At 40.2% G+C, this 13,987-nt stretch overlaps 1 protein-coding gene across 2 annotated transcripts in view; it reads right to left on the minus strand.

Moving 5' to 3' along the window:
• Positions 1-13,987, minus strand: part of LOC139624566 (metal transporter CNNM4) — a 53,667-nt gene that overhangs the window by 23,799 nt on the left and 15,881 nt on the right. For both annotated transcript variants that reach the window (XM_071483797.1, XM_071483796.1), the window contains exons 2-4: positions 10,423-10,566; positions 9,923-10,057; positions 6,800-6,969 (exon numbers count right to left, since the gene is read on the minus strand). In XM_071483797.1, coding sequence (XP_071339898.1) covers positions 6,800-6,969; positions 9,923-10,057; positions 10,423-10,566 — 449 coding nt within the window. The remainder of the gene's footprint in view (positions 1-6,799; positions 6,970-9,922; positions 10,058-10,422; positions 10,567-13,987) is intronic.

Below are 13,987 nucleotides of genomic sequence, written 5' to 3' on the forward strand. Positions count from 1 at the left end.
CTGTTGCCCCCGTGCAGGTTTATAAACCTCTTTCAAGAACCTGAAATAGGACTGGGCAATATGGTTAAAAAATTTAATCTTGATTTTTTTCCATGTTCTGGACGATTCACGATTTTAAATCGATTTTGTTCTGCCTACATGGACTCAAGAGAAAACATTGCTCCCGTTCCACCAGCTGCTTTTGTCTCAGGTGTTGGAATAGGTTTGTTGTGCCGCCACTTTTTGTTTTAACAGCGCTTTTACAAACTCTGCACAGCACGGTGGTCTGTTCCACCAAGCCATGTCCATACGACTGAAGTAACAGGACTACCTTCTCTCGGTATTATTACGTCGTCTGCAGCTGCCATGGCTCACGCTTCTTGTTCATTTACCCAGAGGAGCTCAGACATAAAGGTGTGTCTGGGAAATTGCGCCAACCGCCACGCTGTGGTGACTCCAGAGAATGACTCACGCTGGCGATCCAAATCGTTAATGAACAAAAACTCGAATTAATCTGATTTATCGCCCAGCCCTATCCTGAAATGACCAAGTTCAGATTTCCACACATCTCCAGAAACTGAAGGAACACAACAGTGATGGGACTCTGCTCTGTGAGAATAACAGAGCATCTTTATAGAGGCATGAATCATGCTGGTCATAAACAAACAGCCTGTCTGCCGACAGTGTAGATCACTAAAAGGGAAACACACACACACGCAAACATACACAGACACTATAAAAGGAGTGGAACATAGACACTGAATTGTCTTTTTTTTTTGAGGTTTTTAGTTCTCACGAGTTCACTGGACTCCCACACTTCAGACGTACACACATATATAATGCTACAAACATGTGAATGTATATGCCCACAGCCCACGTTTTCCACGGAGCGAACCTCTCTGTTTTCAGGAGTGCTCCCTCCACACTATCAAATAGATTTTTACTATCAAATTAAAACAACTTCTCTGAATCTCTCTCTCCCCTCTCTCTTAGTTTCTCCTCTTCCTCTGTTGCCAAGCTCACACTCCTGGAATGTCAGAGTATAATTTTGTTTACAGGACAAATATTAGCAGCACATAAACTCGCAGGCCAGTCCAAGACTCATCAGAGGAGGTTTCAGGGGAAATTCATAATTCATTGAATATCCTGCAGCGCCAGCTCACGATCTAATGAAAACAGTTCTTCTAATCTAAGTGAGGATCTACACCTCAAGTCTTTACACCTGGAAAAAGACCACGTTTTACCTAAATAGAGAGCTGCAGGAAAGACGTATTTTTGTAGGCCTACCCAGATGTTAGCTTCACCCCGGTTCCCTCGACAAAAAGCCAGTGGGACTTTTGTATGGGCTTTTGGATTACTGCAGAAAATAAACTCTGTGACAAACAAAAGTTTATGATACTTACATGTATTGTTAAGCAGGACAAACCACTTTTATTATTTTGAAACCTAAATACAATCGAAGTAAAAAGCTAATGTCAGGCTATAAACGAACTACACCACCGCCACATGACCTCAATGTCGCCACTACTAAACTTCCAACTTATAGCTTGATTTAGCTCTGACCTTTTCTACAAAAGCCTTTCCTGTTAAAAAGTCAATGTTAGTTGGTAAAAGCACGATTATAAACACAACAAGTCTGTCAAAGCAGATCGGTTTTCATGTTCGGCATGATAACATTTAACGTCCCCGACAAACCTTTGTAGTCTGATTTAGCCACATTAGCAACCGGCCTTTTTTAACAAACATACAAGCTGAAGGAAAACACGACTAGGGTATTTACTGATGTATTTTATGTTTTAGAATAAAACATGAAAATGTCTTGAGCTTGTGTTAACCACAGACCTTATTTCAGCCAACCAACCAAAAGCCCAGTGAGTAAAACCCAGAGACTTAAGGATGAGGACGAGGGGAACAGGAAGTGCTAAAATCCTAAATTCCTGCAGCACTCTATTAGATGTAATCTGACACATTTGCACTGACAGAAAGCAAGGCAATGTAAAAACAGCATTTTGAGTAAAGAGAACAGAGAGAAATATTGTTTCACTACCCAAATTTGACTGAAACCCAGAAGATTTTCCACACATCACACTTTCTACAAAGTAAATTTACAACTTCTGGCTACAGCAGCATCTTTCTCTTCACAAAGCAACGGTGGAAAATTCCCTCCCTGGCACGTTGACACTAAATGCCTCCCCTTCCAAAAAGGTCTCAGCGGATTATTCCACATGTGGGGTCTCCACGACAGCCTTGATACCCGACCTCCCACGGGGAAAATCTCGCCGAGACGAGCGGCGGAGAAAAAGCCGAAATAGATCCCCAGATTACTGGACTCGCCTAATGACTGTTTGCGGACAATGACGTGTGGGAAATAAATGTGCATAAAAGAATGAGATTAAGACACAAAGCGTAATTTTCCCACCCTGTGGGATATGAGCACACGTGTACATGTACACAGAGTGGATAGTGCAGATGTGCAAAAGCAGTTTCAGTGATTTGTGAAGTTTTACAGTGTGTGAACATACACAGGGAGGTGGAGGCTCTCAGGTTGAAGTGGGTATGTGTGTGTTTGGGTATTAGTGTATCGACAGCTGACTGACAGTAGGCGAGTTTAGCCCACCCCCCATCCCACCCCCCGCTAACATCTTATATAATAGGGATCAATTAGTGAAGAGCAAGTCCTTCAGGAGCAATCACAGCTCTCCCCCATCCCTCTCTCTCTGAGCCTAAGGTCACAGCTGTCTGAAACCTCGCTCGCCCCTCTCCTTCTCACTTTCTCCCACCTTTATGTTTTACCTTTGTCATAAATAAGAGGAGCTACTGAGAACTGAAAATAACAGGTAAAGTAGCAATGATAAAATAAGTCATTAATTAAAGAAATGTAATTATTCTGCCTTTAAATGAAGCTGGATTGTTTTCCTGTGATAGTTGTTACACTTTGTTTGGACAGTTCGACAGTTATTGCGTTCAACAAAACAAATATTTAACACTATCTCAACCGTTAACACTAATCTTTGTTGAACATGTAAATGCTCAACAATGTACATGCAAATGTTCAACTAAGATTTAGTAAAACATTAAATAGTGGAATTATTGAATCTCAACTGCTAATCTGTTGAAACGTTACAAATACCCTGTAAACTCTCTGTAGGTGGACTATCCAAATAAAGTGTTACCAATAGAGGAGAAGGGCTTATTATTTATTTTCTATTTAGAAAAATAGGATACTCATAATATGGAATAAGTAAGGAAATCCATTTTTGTTTAATTTGATTGTTTAAGATTGAAGACTAAAAGATTTTACACAGCATAATTAGGGACAAACTAACCTGTCTCATTATGGTCTAAACCCAGGTTGAATTTCTTTGTAGTGTGCGTCTGTGAGACCACGCAGACGTTTTGTGAACGCTGCTTTGAAATGATAAGAAGAGCAGACATCAAAGCATCAACAAGACTGAGAGCCTGCAGACATGCCAGTGGCTCTATGAGGCTGTACTTGGGCACAGTGATGCTTTTAGCTAAAGGCTAATGTCAGCATGCTAACGTTCGCACAATGTCAAAGCTAACGTGCTAATGTTTAGCGGGTATAAAGTTTAACACGTTCACCATCTTAGTTTCAGATTTTCTAACTAGTCACTTGAATATGAATTAGCATTTTTTTCATATCAACAACAAAAACAAAAACAAATATTTTCCCTGATGATACAACTTGTGTGCGTTTCCACTTTCTATATTCAATTTGATGTTGATAGAGCAATATAACAATAAACTACGATTGTGGTAAAATCCTAAACAGCACCATAAAAATAGCTTCACTGCAACAGGAAGTGTGTTCAGAGGTTGATCTTCACCGATGTTCCCCTCAGACCTGCTGCTTTCATGGTAAAACTTTATTGAAATAATGCCACGGACACTTCAGTTGTTGATTTTACTTCCCCGATTAAAAGCCTCAATAAACTCAAAACAGCATTAGCCCCTTGCCCACATCATGACTATTTCTTTCTTTACATAACGTTCTGTATGCATTTTAAGAGAAGTAAATATTTGGTGAACCACATCAGTAGTACAACACGGTGTGCTCATGATTAATTGCCGTACAAACAGCATTTGAGCAAGTACAAATTGTAATTTACCCTTTTTTAAACTCATGTTTCACGTCTTTTAACCCGCTGCACGAAGGCCACAACTACAGACATTTCACAGCCACCTCTCAAGTCTAAAGGAGGCGAGTGTTTAAAAAGATTCTCTCTGGCGCTGCACCAAATCTGGCTCTTTAAACCCTTGAAGAAGCCGACTAATCTCCTTGTAGAGTTTAATTGACTTTGGATCAGTTGTGACTTCCAAAGTGTTGTTGCTGCCATGTGCTTTCTATGACATAATTGCTGTGAGAAGCACACTGCATCTTGATAGTAATAAACTTTGTCAAACCACAACTTGGGGAAAGTCGGCTTTGAGGCTTTGGTGAGGATCCAGTCTTAAATATACCATTTTATATCAACTAGTCCACCTTACTTAACAGAAACAGCTTGCTGTGCTCAGAGGGAAACATTATAATGGCAGTTTCAGGGGAGAGCGAATATCATAAACAGGAATACAAGAGTATAACTCATCAGTTAGTCGGAAATCTGGACTTGTTTCTTCTCAATTAATCTGTCATGATGGAGAGTGAAAATAATCTTGTCTTTGTGGCTGACCCAAGGTCTGTGTGTGGGAAGAGCAGTAAGATTTTCAATGTTTTTATTTCACACAATGACATGAGGTGGAAATGATGAATCTTATTGTTTGATAACATCTTTGTGGACCACATAGCAAACACTGCTGGACCTGTGAATCACTCAATCTACCCGACGCCAAACACACAGCAGTGGCACAGAACAACACCACATCAAAGCAGCTCACTGTCACGATACACAGAAAACACCCTGCACACACAAACCAATCCTGTTATATGCTTTGCTGACAAAAGATTAAGTCGCAGCCGCGCTGACCAGAGCAGAGTCACTCACAGATGACTGGACAATGGAGTTAAGTGTCATTTTAGGTATTTCTTAAGGGCTATTTAAAGAAACACAAACCTGAACTACTGTTGTTGTCAGGGGCTCTCTCTCAGGGGTGTTTTTTTAGGGGAGCTACGTGCCACTGAAGAACTGCATAATACTCCAACGTCTGTTGTGTAAAGCATTAAGTCTGTGACTGAGCCACTTTCAAAGAGTCAGTTAAAGCCTTTAAAGAGTTGTGAGCTTTCCCTGAAGTTTAAAAACAATAACTGACTCAGTTTAAGAAGTTCATGCAAAGGTAAAATTATTCTTTACGATTCTTGTTTTGTTAAGCAGCTCCTGTTCAGTGACTCTTCTTAATTTCTGTAAACACAATAAAGCAAAACACCAACGCTTTTTGCTTTATCAACAGTTTCGGGACCTCTGACGGGTCAACGCTGTGTACGACGCCTACCGCCATCTGTCGCAGGCTGCAGTTAGAGCCACAAGGAGAACAACAGGGAAGATCTGTCAGTGCTACTAAGCTCCAGATACACTCGGTAAGAAAATGACTTGCCAGGTGGAGAGGAGAAGAAAGTGCAGGGTGAGTCTCATAATCCAAGCTGCACAGCTTTTAGAAAGGCTGAAGCAATGGGTGGATGACATTTAGAGGGCGGGATGAGTTCATCACAGTGAGTCAGAGGGATGTTATACATGCAGCATGTACCTGGTCTTTAAAAAGTGTTCCAGCATTAGGCAGTGTGTTATTATTTAAACTTGATTTTCAGGATCAAATTCTGCAAGATTACATCCCTGTATGTCCACATGAGGCCTGACACACTGCTGTTCTTGTTTTTCTGATGTCAAGTTCAAATCTCTATTCTGAAACAAAACCTTAAAAGAGGCTATTTGTAAGTTTTCTCTGCTGCCAAACGTGGTGATTGTCGCTTGACAAGAGCTTCGGCCATAGTTGTCTTCATAAAACGAGGTTATAAAATGCCTTCTGAGCAGCACTTTGTCTTCAGGGCAGACTGGAGGCGACAGTGAGTCTCTACCGGACAGTGACGAGATGGGCCGGGGCTAGCTGGTTAGCATGCTGACTTCAGTAGAAGTGATAGAGAAATAGTTAACATTAGCATTTCTTTCCACCGCTGGAGACAACTCTTGGTGAGTAAAGGAATGAAGTTTGATGCTGAACTTACGATATTTCTTCTAGACTGGTAAGTAAACAGCTGTTTATGCTAACGTTAGCTATGTAGCAACTTACAAATAGCTCCTTTAAAAATGAAACAAACTCAAGTGTTAAGCCAACATGGACGAGAAGTGCTAACAGTGATCAGTAGCAATCAATATTTGAACATCTGACATGACAACTGGGCAAACTCCATCTGCCGATGAAGATCATTTGATATGACCAAAAGCTCAAGAACAGCTACTAAATGGTCAGACTGCAAGGTCAAGAAGTTTGAAACTCAGATAACGTATGTCGTGTGTATTAAATCAAAGTTAATTTTCACACACTGGAGATAAACAAATAGTTGAATCTGACTGTATAGACAGAGATTATGCAAGGGCCATGTGTTTCAGGTAAAGTTAGATATTTTATGTGTTGGTGCATATGGCTGAGTGTAGGGGGATGTTTCAAACTGCCAGTCTGTGTGGGTGTAAAAAAAAAAAAAATCCAAAAGAGCTTCTATCTGAACCCAGTGTAAACCAAACCTGCCTCTGACAGCACTGCCAGGAACTCCTGAGTTTTGTCTTCAGAACTGCCGTTTAAACCACCACCACCAACGCCGCCGCCCACAGCCAACTGCGCTGAAGCAACACGCAGCCATATCACCACATACCTGCAGGATGAGAACGAAGTAGTCGACGGGCTTGCCCCTCTGGTAGACGTAGTGATGTGGCGAGCGCTTGTCACTGTCGTTGAACTTGATCTCCTGGATCACATCGGGATGGCGCAGGATTCGCAGCAGCACCTTGTCTGAGATCTGAGATGGGCTGAACAAGCTCACCTCTGCAGGGAAAGAAGAGAAGGACTTTTACTGTTAGTTGGAGCTTAAGATATCTTTTTCCTGCTCTGCAACATGACTGTAATTACTGTAAGCTGCTCCAGGCACTTATTATATTACTATATAGTCGTTCATGCCGTTGTCTGTAGTACAACATGGAATTAAACAGTCACATAAATGGGTGTGAAAACATCATTTGTTCATAGAAGAGGTGAACACTTAACAATGCAGCACGACACACTGATGACGACAGGCTGCGTCTCTACAAACTGAATTAATCAAGAGGATTACAAGGGTTGTTCAAGCAGAATTTAACAATGAATTAAGCATCTCATGTTACAAGTGAGATAAATAACAGTACATCAGGGCTTCCAAATGCACTTAATTAAAGATCAGCTCTTTGTCAGGCTCATAAAAAAATACATTGGGACATTAGGGTATATTCTGGTTTGCATATGTGTAAAAGAATAATTCTTTGAGCTGCAGTATTTGAGCATTTCTGTCAATTAAAACACAACAATTTGTCAATTAATCGATTATCCGGAAAATGTTTTGATAACTGAATAATAATTTTAGTCATTTTTAAACAACAATACCAAACATCTGCTGGTTGCAACTCTGCAAATGTGATGAATCTATGCTTGTCCTTGTCACACATGATGATAATCTGCATATTTTTGGGTTTGGGGCTGTTGGTCCGACAAAAGAAGACACCTAAGGACGACAGCTTGGGCTGTGGAAAATTATAACGTTCATTTTTCACTGTTTTCTAACATTTCATAGACAAAATTATTAATTGAGAAAGTGTATCCTGTCCCATTATCAGTGTTCCACAGCTTACAGATGAGTATGGCAGATCTAATTAGAGAACTTGTTCATCTGTAATTTAATCTATTGTCTGTCTCATTTCTGTAACAAGCCACCGTAGTTTGAGAGCAGTGGAATAAAAGTCAAATGTCTTTCAACAAAATGGAAGAAAAGGAAGTGAAAACACCACAGAAAGAGTTCCCTCCTCCTCCTTGAATGTTTACAGCAGGCTTTGAAATGTGACACACTGAGTCTGAGCTGCTTCAGAGACCTAATGATTAGTCTTAACTATAAATGACACTGGATTGATATTTTTCCCTATTTTCATATTTCAATCATGTATTTGGTTATTTTTGGGTGTCCGTTGTTGCTTTTCTTTTTTTGGTGTTTCTTTCTCTTTGCTCGCTTTGCTGTTTTGATTCACCTGTTACACCTTCAAGCGAGGGCTCTTGTCTCTCATCATTTTCTCCATTGTTTTTTAAGAATGTAAATAATGGCTGATTGAAAAATTGTAAAGTCTTAACAACTGGTCGATTAATCATTTAGTTGATTGACAGAAAAATAATCAGCTATTTTGATAATTGTTTCAGTCACTTCTCAAACAGAACCTACTCTAATGTCCCTGTTTATTATGGTAATTTGGCAAGTCACAAAAACAAATTTGCAATGTATTTGACAGCGCTCTACACAGGAAGGCAAAACAAACAAATAGTTGTAGATACCTCACACCCAGTGCACTCAGAGTTTGATAGTTTGAGTTTGACAATGGAGAGATTAATCAATCACAAAACTAATCATTAATTGAAGCCTTAAAAAACGATTATATTCATAAACAATTCGGCATCGATACCACTGAAGAGTCACAAATGGGCCCTCTGGCTGAAACTAGCACATTAACAGTGATGCTGATTACATTGAACATCGTATTTTAAACATGGAACCCTTTTAGAAAAAAGGTGGACAGGTGAAACGTATTTGCTTTCCATGCATTTCTCAACTCTTGTTGGCCAGGCTGTTGCAATCGGCCATAAGTGCCTTGGTCCCCACCCAAACTGAGAACAAAGAAACACTCCAACATGCAAATAAAAGCCTATGCAACACACAGTGAGAGGTGAGGCCTATAACACTGATGATGGAATTCATCACCCAAATGGGCAAACAAACACCTTTCACTCTGGTTTATATATAATGTTAACTATTTCAGAACATTTTAAAAAGTATATCTTGACTTTGATGATTTGTTCATGTTTTTTTCAGCTCAAGAGAAAAATCTACAGACTGACTGTTGCAAAACACAAAAGTCTTCAAACACATGCAATGAAGGATTACATTACAGTATCATAATGCACTTGTAAATTTCCTTGATTTGTAAAAGCTAAATGATACTCCAGAAATCTCATAATATATATCAGCTGCAACAGAAATCAGATGCAATCTAAAAACAGCTGGGCAGCGATCATTAATCTGAGCAAGAACAAAAATAAAAAAGGAAAAGAATCAGGGAAACAGTAACTTCCTGGACTGGAGAGCATGACCAACTAAACAGAACCTCTAGAAAAATGAGGAATCGAATTCCTGTGTAATGAATCAAAGAAGAAAAATGAGACCAATGTCCTGAGAAAGAAAACAGAAGCAAAGTGAGCAGACGCTGATGTAATGCCTGCAGAGGAACTCTCTGGCATGCTCCTGCACCGTCGCTGAGACACGGAACTGCTACGTCATGCTAGCAGCAGCTCGTGCTAACTGCTGCTGGCAGAGCATATCAGCTAATGCTCGCTAACCTGGCAGATTGCAACATGTTTAAGTGATTTGTAGCAGTGATGGCTGCATCACATCCAGCTGGCCCGACTCCAGAGTCTTCTTGTGGTTGTAGGCACAGGCGGGCGCACTGCTTGAAACCGCTTGTAAATAGATCTTCCAAATAAATCAACACATTCAAACCATTTCACTGCAAGTATGGACCTGCCTTGCTCGTCACATGGCAGGAAGACAGAATCCATCCTTTACTGACATCCTGAGGATCGTCACGTAACCACATATGTTCGAATGCGTGCTTGGCTTACAGCTTATAAATGATCTACTGGCTGTGTGCGTCTAACACTGTGATAAGTGGGTTTGTGTGTGCATGGTTTCCATCAGCCCGCTCCCCACCTGTAGCCAGGAAGCGATGGGCGGCCAGCAGCAGCTGAGGCGAGATCTTCACTTTTGATTCGCTCTCATGCTTGAAGGCTGAGAAGTCTCTCTTATTCTTATTGGGCGCCACCTTTTTCCTGGTGCGGTTATCAGCTGAGAAGAGACACATGCAGCAGGCAAAGTTATTCATTACAAAATGTATGCATGGAAGATAAAAGGGTTTGTGCAATAGAACATGCTGTACAGTGATTTTACAGCAGCTAAACAGAACAGTAAAAATCATCTGCAGCTGTTCTGCAAAATCATAGGAGTCATTCATTGTTTCCTATTCCACTGTCTAAATATCTGAAATAGTCTGCGCAAGTTCGTTCCAAAGATGAAGCAACAACAATTTAGATAACGAACAATAAAGTGATGAAATAGCAAAGAAGATTAAGATGAAAAAAACCTTATCTGCACTAACAGCAAAGAGGAGCTGGGTGATAAGACATGACAATCAAAGGCAAAGCCGAACTCACTGTAAAGGTCCGATTCGTCCAGAATCTCTGATTTAATTATCTCCTCAATCACGTCCTCAAGGGTGACCAACCCCAGCACTTCGTAGAAAGGATCTCCCTCCCCCTCGTTGTTCACCTTCTGCACAATGGCCAGGTGGGATTTTCCTGAGTGAGACAAAGGCAGGCGTTAGCTACATTATCAGTTGACATTATCAATGAATTATCACCTACAAATCATGTTGGTGCAATTAGGGCCAAATGAAAGTTATTCTTCTGGATGTTGTGATCGGAACAATCAGAGAGGCAAACATGACGAGTTTATATCAGCATGGACTATTTCAATCTACCACAGAGTCACATGAATGCCACAAACATGGGGGTGATGTGGAAAACACATTTCTGCCAATGCAGAGGGCGTCAATGTACAGACGATAAATGCAACATGCTGATGGTGATAATGCAGAGTAAAAGGAAGCAAAGAGTCAACAAAAGAGGAGAATTAGGTTGGAAGGTAAGGTTGAAAAATGACTGACTGATGCCAGTGGTGGCCTTTTAGTACGATCTTTCCATCAGTGTGATTAAATACTATGATTTGTACAGTATTAACTGTATATTAACTACAAACAGACCTTCCTGTCCTGGTTATTTTATCCATGAGGTCTTGAAAGGAAGAATATCCCACACACTGCTCTTGCTCAGCATCACAATTTATTGAGCGTCCTAACGTATTATATTATTATATTATAAATTCTGTGAACTAAAACTGAGAAATGTGGTTGGTTCATTGACAAATAAAGCTTTTAAAAATGGATATTATGCATATTTTTGAAATTAGAATAATGTGTTTCATCAAGCCGTATTTGTGTTACAACATTTCAAAGTTTTAAATTCATTTTTTGACTGTATTTTTAACTTCACCACCTGAAAAATGTCAGGTGGCGCAACCAAATTTATATACTTTATATATTTATATACTTTCCTTCTATTTATTCTGAGTGAAATATTTTTATATAGTATACCTGAGTGTGTCTATAGTGGCTAACACATTGTTACTTTGTGGTTGAGTTTTTTGTTAACTATAATTTAAGATTCTTGCATCTCAGTGGCCAGGTATTTAATATTTTTAATATCCAATTTTACATTTAAATACAGAAAAACTTGTATATAAATATACAAATGAATCTATTTAATACAATAGCTATATACCTCATAGTCTTCAACCATTTGTTCACTTTAACCTATCATTTATTGGTTTAAATAAATATTTTACCTGGTCGCACCACCTGACGATTCAGTTGTGTCACCTGACTTTTGCAGCTCATTTCAAATTAAATAGGCTTCTACTTAGACACCTGTTTAAGCTTTAGCCTATGCTAGCAAGTTCATACATATAGTTTTTTTAATAAAATGAAGAGTTTTATAATAAAATGACATTTTACTCATTTTACCATGGTTGTACCACCTGACATGAAAAGTGTACCAGCCCAACTATGAGTTGAAAGTAGCTATTTTTATCAATATTTGAGAGAGCTCTACAAACCTTTTCACTCATCAATAAAGATCACCTGGGGTCCTCTGGCTGATGGAATATCCTGTTTGATGTTGTCACTATTCACTTCAGAATAAAAGATGTATGTATACAGTTGCACCACCCTGACATTTGACAATACACAAATTCCCGGACAAAAGTTTTTGAATTATCTTAACAACTTTAAAACTATTAATATTTGTGAATTTAGTTTATTTGAAAGGTCTCAAACATGAAATCATGCTACAGTATTAATTTTGAATTTATTATTACTGAAATATCATATTTAATACTTTTCTCAGGCTGTTCATTAACTCGGACAGTTGTGCTACCTGACATTTTGGTGGTTTGAGAGGCCAAAATATAAAATATATACATTATAATAATGTACTGAAAACATGGTCAAACTACAGCAGTTTTATAGAATAAAATGATGCATGTCATGAATTCATTAAAATTATTTTAAAGGAAAGTAATGCACTCGGACACAAAAATATGCACGTCATGTCAATAATGGCATCTATTACTTAAATCAGGAGAAACCCCAATGTTCCTGCGTCACCACCACATTCACCACACCAAATTCTGTTTCTTGTCATGTGATCCTGCAGTATTTCTCCCTGTGAGCAGATTAGTTTGTTCTGGCCCCTGCTGCAAAAATGGCAAACACTGAGTCACAACTGATCCTATATAAACAGCAGCCAAGGCAGAGTATTCTACACCATCCTTCAAAATAAAACAGCATATGACATAATGAGCCCTGGTGTGCGTACTGGCGATCTTTCAGCAGATAATGAAATGCAGAGCGCTGGTTGTTAGAAAACCACGTTGGTCTTCAAAATATCATTTAGCTTCTCTTCTGTTGGATTTTTCAACATATAACAGCTCTTAGTCGAAAACACACCTCAGGTCAGGGCTGTATGCTGCAATGCACAACCCCGGCCAAGCCCCTCGATCATGACAGACAATCATATCATGATGGATTTCTGTCTGATAACAGTTCTGTTCTAACATGAACTCATCTGCCCACTCGTTCTGCTTGCACCACAAATAGCCTGTTAATGTGTACAGGTCGTTACAGCTGGGGTTGGGTCTGGACTTCGGCCACAAGCGTGACTGTACGACGCAAAAACATACATGTGCACAAACACACGCACGCGCGCACACTCTGCCGGGTTCGTCACATGATAAACTCTTCAAAGTGCAGAGAGACGCCAGGTGGGCCGCGGCGTCGTATCCAAACAAGCACTGGGTTGGCCCCAGTGATGCTCTGAATTATTAATGGCGCTGCCAGAGGGAAGCACTCAGAGGATATCTGGGGGTTTGGCCCCCGAATGAATCATTTCCTGCCCCTCTACCCAGGCAAACACAGCACACATAGAGGGACACACATGAAAGCAAAGGTTTAAGCTTCCCTCTGTCTCACACACAATCACTTTTTGTGAACAGCAGCACAGGTGAAGGCGAGAGAGGCAATTTGATTCCTGAACGTAGGAGATGCTGCCTTCACTGTAAATCAAAACTGCATCTAAATAAACCTCAGTCGCACCACACGGACACTTTTCATTCTCATTCTTCTCAAAAAAACACGAGCTATCAAGTTGTGATTAAGAATAACACAAAACAGAGGAAGAGGTGGAGAGAGCGAGAAATCACAAAGCTCCATCGACTGTCTGTGTTTCCAAAAAGACAGCAGCAGATCAATGGGATTTACAGAGAGCTCATATGACCGACAATTAAAAGAAGACCAAAGGCTTTAAGTGTTTTTTTTCTCTTTGTGTGCGTGTCCTTGATGTCTGCCTGCATGTCCTGGCAAAGTGGGCGCTGCTGGCACATTGACAAACACACACTCCACACGCTCTCAGCTTTGACCTTGCTCGGTTTTACTTCACGGACAGAGCAGAGAGACTTTGAGGAATCTGTTTCCCACCGGGGCCAGCTTTATTGTGAGAGACTGTCATCTGATGTGATGTCACGAGACGAACCGGGGCGGGAGGTGGGCGGATGATGTACTGTGTATTTAGTCTGGATGCTGAAGTCTCGAGAGGAAGCAGCAGC

The sequence above is a fragment of the Trachinotus anak genome, unplaced genomic scaffold (assembly GCF_046630095.1).
Source record: "Trachinotus anak isolate AG129_WGS33_773 ecotype Australia unplaced genomic scaffold, CSIRO_AGI_Tana_v1 ptg000008l, whole genome shotgun sequence".
Lineage (NCBI taxonomy): Eukaryota > Metazoa > Chordata > Actinopteri > Carangiformes > Carangidae > Trachinotus > Trachinotus anak.